The sequence below is a fragment of the Camelus bactrianus genome, chromosome 10 (genome assembly GCF_048773025.1).
Source record: "Camelus bactrianus isolate YW-2024 breed Bactrian camel chromosome 10, ASM4877302v1, whole genome shotgun sequence".
In the NCBI taxonomy this organism is placed as follows: Eukaryota; Metazoa; Chordata; class Mammalia; order Artiodactyla; family Camelidae; genus Camelus; species Camelus bactrianus.
In genome coordinates, this window is record NC_133548.1 from 42,495,741 (window position 1) to 42,510,417 (window position 14,677).

General features: G+C 37.0%; 1 protein-coding gene across 3 annotated transcripts in view; it reads left to right on the forward strand.

Moving 5' to 3' along the window:
- The window catches only part of DENND5A (DENN domain containing 5A), a 76,278-nt gene that overhangs the window by 17,727 nt on the left and 43,874 nt on the right, over window positions 1–14,677 (forward strand). For all 3 annotated transcript variants that reach the window (XM_074372417.1, XM_074372418.1, XM_074372419.1), the window contains exons 2-4: window positions 7,002–7,073; window positions 7,846–7,955; window positions 9,650–10,307. In XM_074372417.1, the coding sequence (XP_074228518.1) occupies window positions 7,002–7,073; window positions 7,846–7,955; window positions 9,650–10,307 (840 nt within the window). The remainder of the gene's footprint in view (window positions 1–7,001; window positions 7,074–7,845; window positions 7,956–9,649; window positions 10,308–14,677) is intronic.

Genomic DNA, 14,677 nt, shown 5'->3' on the forward strand with positions numbered 1-14,677 from the left:
TGTAACATAAATGTGCCATTTTAAAGTGTACAGTTCAGTGGTTTTTAGTGTTGATTCACGGTGTCACACAACCATCACCACTATGTAGTTCCAGAACATATCCATCATCCCAAAAGAAACTGCATATGTGTTAGCAGTTAGTCCCCTGGCAACCACTTTCTTTTCTATGAATATGCCTATTCTGGACATTTTATCTATATGAAATTATGCAATATGTGGCCTTTTGTGTCTGGCTTCTTTCACTTAGCATAATGTTTTCAAGGTTCATTTGTGTTGCAGCCTGTAACAGTACTTCATTTCTTTTTATGGCCGAATAATGTTCCATTGTGTAGTTATACAACATTTTGTTTATCTATTCATGAGCTGATGCCAGCTGGTTCTTAAATAGACTTTCAGCCAATCCTTCTGTTTTTAGCCCCATCTTAATCCCTACTTCCATAAGTGCCTGATGCTACAAGTTCCTGAGCTTTTTGGAGGTTATGTTGTATCTTATTTATCTCAAGTCTGCTGTCAGTAACCATTCATCCATCTGCTTTCCACCTTCTAAAATTTTGTTGATTATTACCTTGACTTTCATTCTTTATATTTATACAGCCCCATTTCTACTGCTGTTTTAGTGGGATTTTGGGGAGGGAGAGGCAGCAGAGGGAGAACTAATGTGTGCCTTCAGTTCACAATTTGAAAGGTAGAATTTCTATGCTCAGCCAGACTCTATAGACGCAACAGTCATTAAGTCATGAAATGATTGAGCTGGAAGAACCTTTGCAGATCACCAGCTAGTCCTCTACTTCTGTATCTTTCAGGTGAGGAAAGTGAGACCCACAAGACTCAGATTATTTAGGGTCATGCAACTAATAGCCAAGGTGAGACCTTAAACATGTTTTCTTCCTCCTAGATTAGTTGTTTACATTCAATTTAGGCCGATTGTTTTAAACTTTGGTATTGAGGAGAGCATGGAGACCATTGCTCAGACGTGTCCTCTGCTACTTCTTACTTAGAGATCCCAGTCCAGTGGGTTTCCCTCAGCCCAGTTTTCTGGAGGGCCCAGCTTTTAGAGAAAAGTATACATGTATAGCCTCTGGGAGCCCTCAGTCTATTTAAAACACTATGTGTATTTCCGCCTCACCAGTGTGGGTTCATTAGACTGTTCTGAAAGACCATGAATTTGGCAGTTTGTTGCTTCCCCTACCAAACAGAGGAAATTACGTTACTAAATTCAAGAGATTAGCTCAACAGATGTACACCTTGCATGGTATTTGGCTGGGCTGAGGGGGGAGTATATACATTTGATACCTTGCTACCAAAGTTCTGTCTTAGCTATCTATGATTTGGAGCAGTCCTATCTGGATAGGTTTTCAAACCTCAGTCTCTTGTTAAAACTGGGTCCATGAGAAGTTCAGCCATTTTAGAAATACTAGGTGCATGAGTTGGACTAGGTATGGTGCCTGGAAAATATCAAGGAGACAAAGCATCGGTAAAAGTAATGGCCGTATACACAAATCTAAAGTTATCTGACGAAGAAAATATGTTGAGAAAGAAAGTGAACAAATCTGCCTCAAGGGGAACACACAGAGGGAACAGATGGTTTCTATTGCTCTTTTTTTTTTCCTGCTCTTTCTTCCTTCCTTTCTTTCTTTCTCTCTTCCTTTCTCTTTCTTTCTCTCTTTCTTCCTTCCTCTTCCTCTTCCTTTTTCTTTCTCTCTTCCTCTCTTCCTTTCTCCTCCTCCCTTCCTCTTTCTTTCTTTCTTTCTTTCTTTCTTTCTTTCTTTCTTTCTTTCTTTCTTTCTTTCTTTCTTTCTTTCTTTCTTTCTTTCTTTCTTTCTTTCTTTCTTTCTTTCTTTCTTTCTTTCTTTCTTTCTTTCTTTCTTTCTTAAGTGAAGTATAGTCAGTTTACAATATTGCATCATCTATTGCTTTTTCATTGGAAAGCCTGGTGAGCGGCTTTCCTAGGTACATAGAGCCTTCTAAAAGGCCTTGTAGCTTGTCCAAGGTGGGGAGCAGCTCACTATCTACAGTCTGGATATTTGTTTGTGAATGTCTGACTCCTGAGCACCACAGTCAGCTGGTGGTGTGGTCCAAGGTATAGGCTGTCTCTTCAAGGAGCAGTTACCTTCTTCACTTTATGCTGCAGGAGTGTAAATTTACCTCCATTTTATTTGTACAAGGGATGAGGGAGAGAGTGACGAGTGCAGTGTAAGATGGTTTTCTTTAGCTACCAAAACTCTGCTTACTAGTCTTACTGTTTTTTTAAGCTGTCTCTATTTAAAAAGTGCTGATAGTAATGAAGTAGTCGTCTAAAAGTAAGGACAAGGTTAATTCTCGTTTAGTTAGACATTTGCATTCCCTTCTCACTACATTGTGCCCCATTAATCAAAGATGACAGAAGATGATCTCTGATTTGCACAGGGTTCAGAAAATTACCTGGAAGATAAGGAGAATTGAATGCTGGGGCAGTGAGTGAGTTAAAGATAAAATACAAGCTGGTTTTTTCAACATGCACCAAAAACAGAAGTGAGTTGGTGTAATACTATTCTGATGGGCAGTCTGTTTCAGAAATGTTTGTAATAGGGAAGTTACAGTAGCATCTTTTAATGCAGGAAGTAAACTGATTATAGCATGAGTGGCACTAAATTGGTGACCAATGTCACCAGTCAATTCTGGGACAACTCTACGATATCCCAGAATACCAATATGCAAAGGTTGGTATAATAACCTGGTTGTATCCATTCTCAGAGGAAAAAATTCTGTCACTCTTGCTGTAGATAATGTGAACCAGACCTTTTAGGATTGTTATTGATGTGGTGAGGTGAGGCAATCCATATGACGTTTTGTTTTGGGCCTAGAGAGGGGAATAGCTCAGCTGCCTTCAGAGAGTTCTGTCCCAGGTGTAGCTTTAAATGCTTGAATTGTGTTGCCTGCAGCCTCTGCTTTAAAACCTTGACAGGTTGTTAAAAAAACATAATTTTTTTAACTTAAAAACTCTACTTTTTTAAACATTGAACTTTTTATTTGAGATAATTGTAGATTCATATGCTGTTGGAAGAAATAATACAGAGAAATTACCTTGTACCCTTTACCCAAAGGTAACATCTTGCAAAACTATAGTATACTGTCACAACCAGAATGTTGTCATTGATACAATCAAGATACCGAATAGTTCCATCACCACAAGAATTCTTGGGATTGGCCTTTTATAGCCACCCTCTCCCCATCCCTGACCTCTAGGAACCACTAATCTGTTTAATTTCTATAATTTTGCCATTTCAAGAATGTTATACACCTGGAATCATACAGTGTGCAACCTTTTGGGATGGGCTTTTCTCACTCTTGTAGTGCAGGTCTGCAGCAGTGAAATATCTTAGTTTTGTTTTACTTGAAAATGTTTTACTTTGCCTTTATTTTTGAAGGATTTTTTCTGTTCATAAAATTCTGGGTTGACAAGGCTTTTTTTTTTTTTTTTTTCTTAGTACTTGAAAGGTCTTCTAATCGCCGTTGTTTCTGATAAAGAGGCAATGGTAATTTCAATAATTATTTTCTCCTTAATGTATTCTTTTTCTCTGGTTCTGTACAAGATTTTCTCTTTAAATTTTTTCTCTTTCTCTCTCTCTCTTTTTCTTTCCTCCGGAATTTTGACTGTGTGTGATTTACTTAGTATTTATCCTGTTTGGGATCCACAGAGCTTCTTCACTCTATAAGTTTATATCTTTTACCAAACTTGGGAAGTTTTTGATTATTATTTCTTCAAATATTCCTTTTTTTTTAATGGATGTACTAGGGATTGACCAAGGACCTCTTGCATATTGAGCATGCACTCTACCACTGAGCTGTACCCTCCCCTTGAGTAAAATAAAGTATTTTATTTCAGACTGTATGAAAAACTGCATGTTTAGATTAACCTTTAAATGATGAAAATACTTCTTGCCCAAATTAGGAGAAACATTTGGAGTTGTGGTTTCTAACTTTTTTGGGTCATGAGATCCTTTGAGAATCTAATGGATATTGTGTTCTCTCCCCAGAAAGATGCAAATATTTTCAGACAAAATTTCATAAGTCATTTTAGAGAGTTTAGGGGTTTGAAGCTTCTCAGCATAAGCATCCCTCATTTACGGTTATTCAAATCAAGCTAGTACCAGCAGGCTAATAGCAATACAATTGTCAGTTTGTTTCTGGCTGGGTCAAAGCAGAACAAATAAACAAAGAACCTATTAAATGTCCTTGTAAGGCATGCATGCTTAAAAAAAAAAAATCCGTTATGATTGTATCTGAACTGTACTTTCCAGGGCAGATTCACAAAGATAGGCTGATACCTAGTTGACTAATTTTTAAGTTGCTGTTAGAAATGGGCCTTAGTTCTGATATCCATACCTGCTGACATTTGTGTACTCTGTTATATGTTAGGCAAATAATTAGTTGTTGTTTCTAGGACAGTAGGACAGTTGTGGTTGTGATGTCATATTCCTGATATTGTTTGAATTTCTGAAGGTCTGAATAATTGCGGGTTTAAGGGACCTGTGACATATATGTAGGTTTCAGGAGGTGGGGCTGTGTAGATGTTCTCAGGCATTAAGTCTCTGTTGCTTATCCTCAAAAAACTCAGACGTTAGTAAATGATGAGAGATTGAATTGTTTTAATAAAAAGGTCTTAGGTTTGTGATCCCCTTCCTCTGTTACTTTTCTGACACTCTTCATAGGGTGGCTATAACGAACATGATTTGTTCTTAGGGCCCTCATAGTTGTTCTTTTACGCCTACTTTCCCCTTGCAATGAAAATAATTTTGCTCCTGCTGCTGGTCTGTTTCAATACACAGGAGTTTTGTCTAAGATTGGCACTCTCTGTGTTGCCTTTACTCAGAACCTGACTCTTTAACAAGACTTCTTTACTCAGTTTAAAGAAGGAGCAGGAGGGTGGAGAGAATCTGAAGATCACTTCTCCCTGTGATTCATAGCTTCTCCCTCCTCTTTGTCTACACTGCAGGTCAGCTCAGCATATTCATCTCTGTCTCCATTCTTCATCCCACTGGTTGTTTAAAATTCTCCTTTTAAATAGTCCCCTGTCCCATCTTTTGAATGCTCATGATGTCTTAAGGGGCACCTCATAGCCATCTTAGGAAAACATCTTTCTCTAAAGGCTTTCATATAGGACATTGGTAACTGCTCTGATTCCTGTATATGTTCAGATATTTTGTGGTTGGTTTTTTTTTTTTTTTTTTTTTTTTTTACTGAGGGGATTTTCTAGCCTAGTAAGGAAGAAATGAGCAAACTGACAACTAAAAGTGAAGAAGCTTAGGAGGAAGAAATAGTTATCTTCTCTCAGAACTGAATTCAGTTTAAAAATACATTCTGAGAATGTCAGACTGTAGACAAGATCTTACGTCAGCTGCTTGCTGTTTAATTGCTTTGTACAGTAAGTGCAGGCTTGCCACGGCTGGGCTCTTTGCAGGTGTTAGTGAAAGCTCTGAGACTAGCTCTACATAGCGGTAGGGCTTTGTAGCTGCTGCTATTACCAGCTGCCTGCTGATTTTGCCAGTCTTCTTTAGTGAAGATTACCAAATGTATTTTGAGAGATGAAATTTGCTGGAAAAAAAATTCAGAAAAATCAGTTTGGAAGAAGGGATCAGAAATGAGAGAAATTGAAATTATGGAACTTGCTTTACTAACAGAAAGAAGGTTGGGTCTTGACAGAAGTTGAAAATGACGAATAAGTAGGCCTTTGATGATGATGATGAGCGAAACCTGAGTGAAAATGTGAACAAAGGTTTTAATTATAAAAGTGATAACTTTCTTTCTAAAATAATCAACATCTTGATTTAATCAATATTTAGAAAATTATGTATGCTCCAAAACAATATACCTTCTTTTTTAGTGTGCCTAAAATATTTATAATCATTTAATATTTTGCCAGAAGAAAAGCAGTAACTTTGTGACTGGAATCATTATTAGTTTCTGCAACAGTTGCCTTAGAATTAATATAAACTTTTTTAGAAACCTTGGAGATGTCTCTGGGATGATTTTGAGTGAAGGACTACCTGACTTTAGGTTCATCCCAGTGCTGTGTTGGTGAGGAGTACCTCGTCCTTAATAATCACCAGCCAACTTAGAGAAGCTTTAGTTGGAGCAGAATTTATTCTAAGAGCTAAAGCATGTGAATAGGATCCTGTGCAAGGGTGCTCTGAGTGGTTAGACCACATAAGCTGAAGATCTGGAGTGTTCCAGATAGTAACCTCCCTGCAAAGTGGTTATTTGTGTGTGGTCAGTTTTCCTGTACATTTGACAGTAAGGTCCTTGAGGGTAAGTGCTTCATCTGGTTCACCTCTATCCCCTACGGTACCTAAGGCCCTTGTATAACATGATTATTCAGTAAATAGGTATAGAATTCAATTGAATTGGCCTTGATCATGTTTCCCATCTACTTTTCCATGACTCCTACTAAATCTATTTGTTTGAACTATTTAGGTGCATTTAATTTGTCCCTATCTCCCTATCCCCTTTGGAAAAGCAATATTTGGGGCAGTATACTTTTAGATAAAGCTTTATAGTAATTTAATATTTGTTGAACTCTTCATCCCATTATACTGTATTGTAATGTTTCTCACACTGTAAATTGTGACCTTTAGTAGGTCTGCAATTAGCATTTTTGGTTTTGGTAATATAGAGTAAATACCATGAGAAGACATCACATATAGTAAAGGTAAGTATTGTTTTGTGAAGTTTTTGTCTTAGGTAAATTTATTTATTTATTTATTGTTTGATTTGGGGTGGGTAATTAGATTTGTTTGTTTGTTTGATAGAGGTACTGGGGAGTGAACCCAGGACCTCATGCATGCTAAGCATGCACTCTACCACTGAGCTATAACCTTCCCCCAGGTAAATTTGTATATACTGTATCACGTGTGTGTTTGTTGCTTCATGATGTAAAATTTATTTCATACTGGAGTCATGGTCAAAAAAGTTTGAATAACACTGCTTTATTGTAATACTATGTTATTTCATTTATCATATAGCATTATGCCAGTACATACAGGCTTCTAAAGCCAGGGATGGTGCCAGCCCTTTCATTTCAAGTACGACTGAAGGTAAAAACAAAACAAAGTTGAGAAAACATCCAAAGCTTTCTTGTGGCTCTTACATAAGTCTTCTCTAGTGGCATTTTGTACCCTTTGACTTTCTAACTTTCTTATATGCCTTTTTTGACCAGTAGATTTTTCACATTTGTATCCTTCTAGGTGGTGGGTTCTTTGGTTTATCCTCTTTTCACTTCAGTGTTCTTATTTCAGTATACTCTAATGTTTTTAGGAGTGGGAAGGGGGAGTCAAAGGAGAATTTCAGAAATTTCAAGTTATTCTGAATTGACAAAACAGCTCATTAGATTTACTCTGAAATCTGCTTACTTAATGTTCTTGAATTTTTAAGTCCCTTTATATTTTTTTCAGAAAGTTTAGAAATGCATACTTTATTCTGAATTCAAAATAATTTATACTTCTATGATGTTATCAGTTGACTTAGGCAACCTAAATGTGGTTTTTAGGAAAAAAAGATGGATATAATTCTTTATCCTTTCTTATGCTTTCTCCCCTCTTCTCCCAGGAAGATTAACCATTGGGTTTATAGTAATAATATTAAAGGAAAGCAAAGATAGCTAGTGGTGTCCAATATTAACCATGCTAAACTTTTCCAGCTTCTTTATGGATCTAATAACCATAATACCTTTCCTGTTCTTAGATGCTTGGCGTACTAACTCTTTTGCCTTCATTTCTGTACCTTGCTGGACTACCAAGCTCAGACATTCATAACCCTGGTTTTCAAGGGACTCTGTGGAGATGATTTGCTTCATTCTTCTTCTTGCAGGAGAAAATTTTGAGCAGACACCACTGAGACGAACATTCAAGTCTAAGGTCCTTGCACGATATCCTGAGAATGTAGACTGGAATCCCTTTGACCAAGATGCAGTGGGAATGGTTAGTATTTGTTAGCTACAAGTGTAAAAGAATTTACAGAGTAATTTATAGTAGGATCATGAATTTAGATTATGTAGCAGTGGTTCCATCAAGTATCAGTAACTTTTGAAGATGGGATTGTATGCATATTGTTCATGATTCTGCATTTTGATCAATATATTAGATATTCAGAATATATCAGATATACCAAAAGTCACAATGTGTTTCTGCTGTATCAGGCAAATACATAATATTGAGTTAGTGCACTTTTTTGTGTGAAACTGGGATATTGGTTGCTTATAGCATTGGTATTGCATGATGTGTAAAGTTTAAAGCAGTTTTTCTCTTAATCCGAATTGTGTATGTATGAGTAATATGGCAGAAATGGGTATTTTGTTTCGTTATAATTTTAGTTAGGACAGCATTTTAAATCTCATGTAGAATGCTTCTTTGAATTAGCTAACTTTTATTGAGTATTCATCTTGTGCTAGGCACTGTGGTACGTATTTTACTGAACTAATTCATTTAATTCTCACAATACCCATTATGTCGATAATATTAAATAAACACACACAGACCCAGACACATATTTTACAGATGAGGAAACTAAGTTCCAAAGAGATTAAGTCATGTGTTCAAGGTCATATGGCTAAGGAGCAACTGAATGAGTTTAAACACCATAGTCTGGTTCCAGAACTCTGCTCTTAACTACGTCTTTGTATTGCCTCTGTTACTTTTTAATAGCTTTTTGAGGATGATCTTGTTTGATGCATGCAATAACCCTGTGAAGCAGGCAGAGTAAACTGTATCATTGTCATTTCACAGGAGAGGAAACTGAGTCTTAGGGAATGTGAAGTTTTTTGACTCCTAGTCCAGTTCTTATTTCCTTTTAACATGCTGCATTCTAGAAGCACCTAGGCTTTGAGAAATCAAGTTCAAGGCTAATGAATGTGCCATAATGTAGCTCCTTGTATTTGTTAACCCACACTCCTGGTAGTTCATTTGTATAGCCAGGTTTGTATAAAAGTGGAAAATGGGACTGATTGATTCAGGTCAGTTTGATTAGCTATCCAAGTTTCTTTATATAACCCATCTGAGTTAAAGTGAAAAAGTTCATCTTTATCCCGATTATGTCATCTCCTTGCTTTATATGAAATGAGCACCTTTTTTTTCCTATGAAAAGAGGTTTTATTGATGACAGAATCATGTGAGCTGATAAGAGTCTAAAACTGTTTATTTTTAGGCACGAAGTTGCATCTATCTGGATTTATATGTATTTCTAGCATCATGTCTTAATACATGCTGTCATGCTTAACCACCTACCTAAATTCTACAAGCTTTCTTTTACCTCTTTATCTTTGTGCATTGTCTTTGTGCCCCTGATATACCCTTCTTTCTCCTGTCTACCTGATGAATTCTAGCATAAGCTCATCTATGAAGCCTTTTCTGATGTTCCCGGGTTGGATTGTTTGTTCTTTGTTCATCTAGCACATTTTATGTACCTCTGTATAGCCTTGATAACTGCATTATAATTTTAGTTACTTGTTTGTCTTAGAATGGGAGATCTTTAGGGCAGATATTTTGCTGTGTTGGTCTTGGTATCCCAAACACCCAGCACAGGAGGTGCTCTGTAATTAAACAAATAGTGTTGGTGTTCTGAAAAGAGGATCAGCAGTGAGTGTTCTCATCAGTTGTTTCCTTGTTGTCTTTTGCAGCTGTGCATGCCCAAGGGGCTGGCATTCAAGACCCAGGCTGATCCCAGGGAGCCTCAGTTCCATGCCTTTATTATCACAAGGGAGGATGGCTCTCGGACATTTGGGTTTGCCCTCACATTTTATGAGGAGGTGACTAGCAAGCAGATCTGCAGTGCAATGCAGACCCTCTATCACATGCATAATGCTGAGTATGATGTCCTCCATGCTCCCCCTGCTGATGGCCGAGACCACAGTGGCATGGAGGTTGGTGAAGGCACTCCTGGGACCAAGCTGCAACGCTTCAACTCCTATGACATTAGCCGGGATACACTCTATGTCTCTAAGTGCATCTGCCTCATCACACCCATGTCCTTCATGAAAGCATGTCGGAGTGTGCTGGAACAACTTCACCAGGCAGTCACTTCACCTCAGCCTCCTCCACTGCCCCTTGAGAGCTACATATACAACGTACTGTATGAGGTGCCACTCCCACCTCCCGGCCGGTCCTTGAAATTTTCTGGGGTCTATGGGCCAATAATCTGCCAGAGACCAAGCACCAATGAGCTTCCCCTATTCGACTTTCCTGTCAAAGAGGTCTTTGAACTGCTTGGGGTGGAGAATGTGTTTCAACTTTTTACTTGTGCCCTTCTGGAGTTTCAAATCCTGCTCTACTCACAGTGTAAGTCAGTGCTTACTAGAGCTTTCTCCCTATATAGGGCCGCTCTTCTTTCCATATCAGATACAGTGGGGCTGACTGTAAAGGCCAAGGGCTGTTATAGTTTGAGCAAAACCCAGATCTTTTGCAGGTAAGTGCTTGATGGCAAACTGATGGAACATGAGAGATCTATTGTTTCTAATTGGCCATCATCACGGCCTTTTCCTGGACCCTTCAGTCTGGGAGGGGAACTCTGCCACCTGATGTCTCTTCTGATTGATGCTGAAGCGAAGAGGCAAGAGTTGATGATCTTGGGAAACTGACTTATTGTAAGTTCTGTTCTGTCATTCTGCAGAGTGACTTCTGCCCCTTCCTCAGCCTGACAATAATGATGATCCTTCATATATTTGGGAAAAAAAAAGTTTGAGAAAATGAGGATGTGTTGCTTTTTCTGTTGTTTGTTTGTTGTAATTGAATTGTTTTTATAAATGAGAGGTTAAGTGAATGTGAGCAGTGGATTTGGACAGATTAAATTAGAGCAGAGGGAAACAAATGTTTGTTAAATGAGTCAGATAAGTAACATAAAATTCATTCATTCAGTACATATTTATTAAGAGCCTGCTGTGTGCTAAATAACATTATTCCAGGGGCTAGGGATTCGGTGATGGACAAAAGAGATGAAAATCCGTACTGTAATAGAACTTACATTTTCGTGGGAAAAGACAGGTGATTAAATAAATAAATAAAATATATACTATGTAAGGTGGTAATAAGGTCTGTGAAGAAAAGTAAGACAGGGAAGAGGATAGTGTTGGGGAAGGGAAGTTCCAATTTTATACGAGTGATTAGTTTGGGTCTCTCTGAGTGACCCATGTTCATGTCTGTAGGAAAAGTATTCCAGGCAGAGGCGCAGGAAGTAGAAATGTTCTGAGACAAGAATGTACTTGGTATGTTCAAGAACAGTGAGGAAGCTGGGTGGATGTAATGGAGTGAGAGAGCAGGAATATAGTAGCAGTTGGTGTGAGAGACTTAACGGAGGCCAAATTGTACAGAGTCCTGTAGGCCATTGTAAAGACTTTGTTACTTCAAGATGCTTAGTTGTTGGAGGTTTTAAGATTTTTAACTTTTTGTTTTGAAATAATTCCCAGCTTATGAAAGAGTTGCAAGAAGTGTTCAGAGAACTCTTGTACACTCCCACAGTTCACCAATTGTTAACATTTGGCCTCATTTGTTTTGTCATTCTCTCTCTATCTCTGAATGTGTGTGAACGTAACCGAACAATTGAGAGTCATCACCACTCCATGTTCCTTGACTCCTAAATGCTTCAGCTTTTATTTCATTAGAACAAAGACATTTTCTTATATAACCATAGTATGATTAATAAATTTAGGAAATTTAATATGGATAAAATAACAATACTGTATTCAGGTTTCACTATTGTCCAATAATGTCTATTATAATTTTTAAAAATTGAAGTATAGTTGATACACGATATTATATTAAGTTTCAGGTGTAGAACATAGTGATTCACAGTTTGTTTTGTTTTGTTTTTCTTTAAAAAAATTTTTTTTTAATGGGAGAGGCAATTTTAGGTATATTTGTTTATTTTTTTAAACAGAGGTACTATGAATTGAGCCCAGGACCTTGTGCATGCTAGGCATGCACTTTACCACTAAGCTATACCCTCCCCCCAAGTGATTAACAATTTTTAAAGGTTATATTCCATATATAGTTATTATAAAATATTGTCTATATTCCCCATGTTGTATAATATATTCTTGTAGCTCATTTATCTTACACATAGTAGTTTTTACCTCTTAAACCACTACCCCAATTTTGCCCCTCCCCACGTTTGTACTGTATATCTGTGAGTCTGTTTCTTTTTTGTTATAATCACTAGTTTGTTTAATTTTTTAGATTCCACACATAAGTGAATAATAATTTTTTTTTTAAATTCCTGGTCCAGGATCTAGTCCAGTAACATACATTGCTTTTAGTTGTCAGTTCCTCATGTCTTTCATGAATGACACTTCTGAAGACTACTGGCAAGATACTTTGTAAAATGTTTCTCAATTTCGGTTTGTCTGATGTTTTCTCATGGATAGATTCAGGTTATAAATTTTTGACTGTAATATCACACAAGTGATGTTGTTCTCTTAGTGCATTGTATCAAGAGGCACATAATGTCTATTTTTATCATCATAGGAGGCACATGATGTTCAGTTGCCCCATTTTTAGTAATGTTAATTGATCACTTGGGTAAGTTGATGTCTGCTGAATTTCTTAACTGGAAAGTTACCATTTTTCCCTTTGCAATTAATAATTTGTGGGGGAATACTTTGAAACTCTGTAAATACACTGTTCCTCTTCTAAGTTTTGCCTAATAGCTTTAACATCCATTGATGATTCTAGTCTGAATCAGTTAGTATCATGATTGCAAAATGCTGATTTTGTAACTCCATCTATATTTATTAATTGGCATTCTACTATGAGGAAGAACATTTCATTCTCCCACGTTGTTTGTTATTGTATGGACTTGTAGATTTTTATTTCATTCAGTAGGTTATATAGTACATTACTGTAATTAATTATTTTAATGCTCAAATTGTCCCACATTTGGTCCATGGGCAAAGTCTGAATAACAACAAAGTCTGAATAAACATCTGTTGAATGAATGAATTACATATGCCTATAACAAGAACAGAAGCTGCTGTATTAAGAAGTTATTCCCAAGTGGGGAATGGAGAAAAGCAGAATCCAGTTGGGAGGCCATTGTAATGATCTAAGTGAGAGATTATGTTGTCTCTGACTAAGGAGGTAACAGCAAAGTGGTATGAAATAGTTAGATTCTGGATTTGGTTTGAAGGTGAAGTAATGGAGACTGTGTTGAAATGAAGAGCATATATCCCATCTAAGGTAGACAGCTGCTGATTAGCTCTAATTAATTCCTTGTGAAATGCTGGCCTAATGTTAGTAGATCTTCCAATTTTTCATGAGGACTCAGATTTTTTATGTCAAAATTCTTATTTTTAAACGTTGGTAACAACGTTCTTATTAAATACTGCAGGCCAAACAAAATGCATCTATTGTCTAGAATGTGGTTCCTGAGGCTTTACTTTGCAACTTGTTTAAAATAATGGCGTTTCAGACTCCTGTCTCTGGGTGAAATATAGACTTGTCCAAGTTGTGTTGCTTTTTTAGTTACTGTTACTTGACTGGAAGTGGGCAAAAGTGCAGTTGACCCTTGAACAACAAGGGTTTGAACTGCATAGGTCCACTTATTTGTTTTTTTTTTTTTCAATAAATATGTACTACAGGAGTAAACAATCCATAGTTGGATAGTTAGTGGAAACCATGAATGTGGAACCATGGATACAGAGGGCCGCCTGTAAAGTAATACGCTCATTTTCAACTGCGTGAGTGGTCTGTGATCCTAACCCCCCATTGTTCAACTGTACTTTGAACCAGAGACTTAGATGAATAGTGAAGACTCTCTGGTTTAGACCAGAACAGAGGAGGAGACCAAACCAGATAGAGTATTAGAAGGTGCAGTGACATTTAGGTACCTGTGATGTAGTGGGGATGTTTAGCAGTGAGAAAAGGTGGATTAAAACCAGAAATATGATAGGTAATGTTTTTCCATCAGCTCTCCTTATATTTCCTGGAATACAGGTTATTGTATTCATAATATGAATTTTTTAAGAGGGTTGAAGGCAATTGAGAAGATTTGTGTACAGAATCAAATTGAACTCAGGACCTACAGTCGTGGTTAGCAAGATTAAGAAAAAGCTTTTTCCGAAAATTTCCTGGGCATTGCTGAGCATGGCTGAAAAGCCAAGATGGAGTGGATTTTCTTTTGTTGGATGTAGGTTATGCTGTCTGTCATTATAGAATACTGTAGACAATTCAGTTTGGTTTTTTTTGAAGTAGTTATTATTTATGATTCAAAGGACTTAAGTGGATGAAAATCTCCCTGGCCATCAGTACTCAGAGTTGGTGTAGCTCACTGCATGTCCTGCCTTCTGAACAGAAGAGGTCTTATTTAGGGAAAAGGAATGCAGGCCAAATTGTAGGACTCTCAAAGTATAACCCTTTGGATGACTGAACTGGCAGTTTTAAGCAGTGTTTTTTTAAAGATTTGTGTAGGTCATTTTATTTACTACTGGATAATATTTGTTCTTTGGTTCATATAGAGACAGTATTTTTTAATAGCATATTTTTTAGTTGTTTTAAAATTATATAGAGAGCAAAAGTTCTTTATCTGATGTGATTTAGTAAGGTAGTGGACTGGATAATTGAAAAAGTCATTTAAGTCTGGGAATCCTAAACATGATACATATATCCATTAGACATTTTAACTTAAAACATATGACTGTATGGGGGGAGGAGGGTAT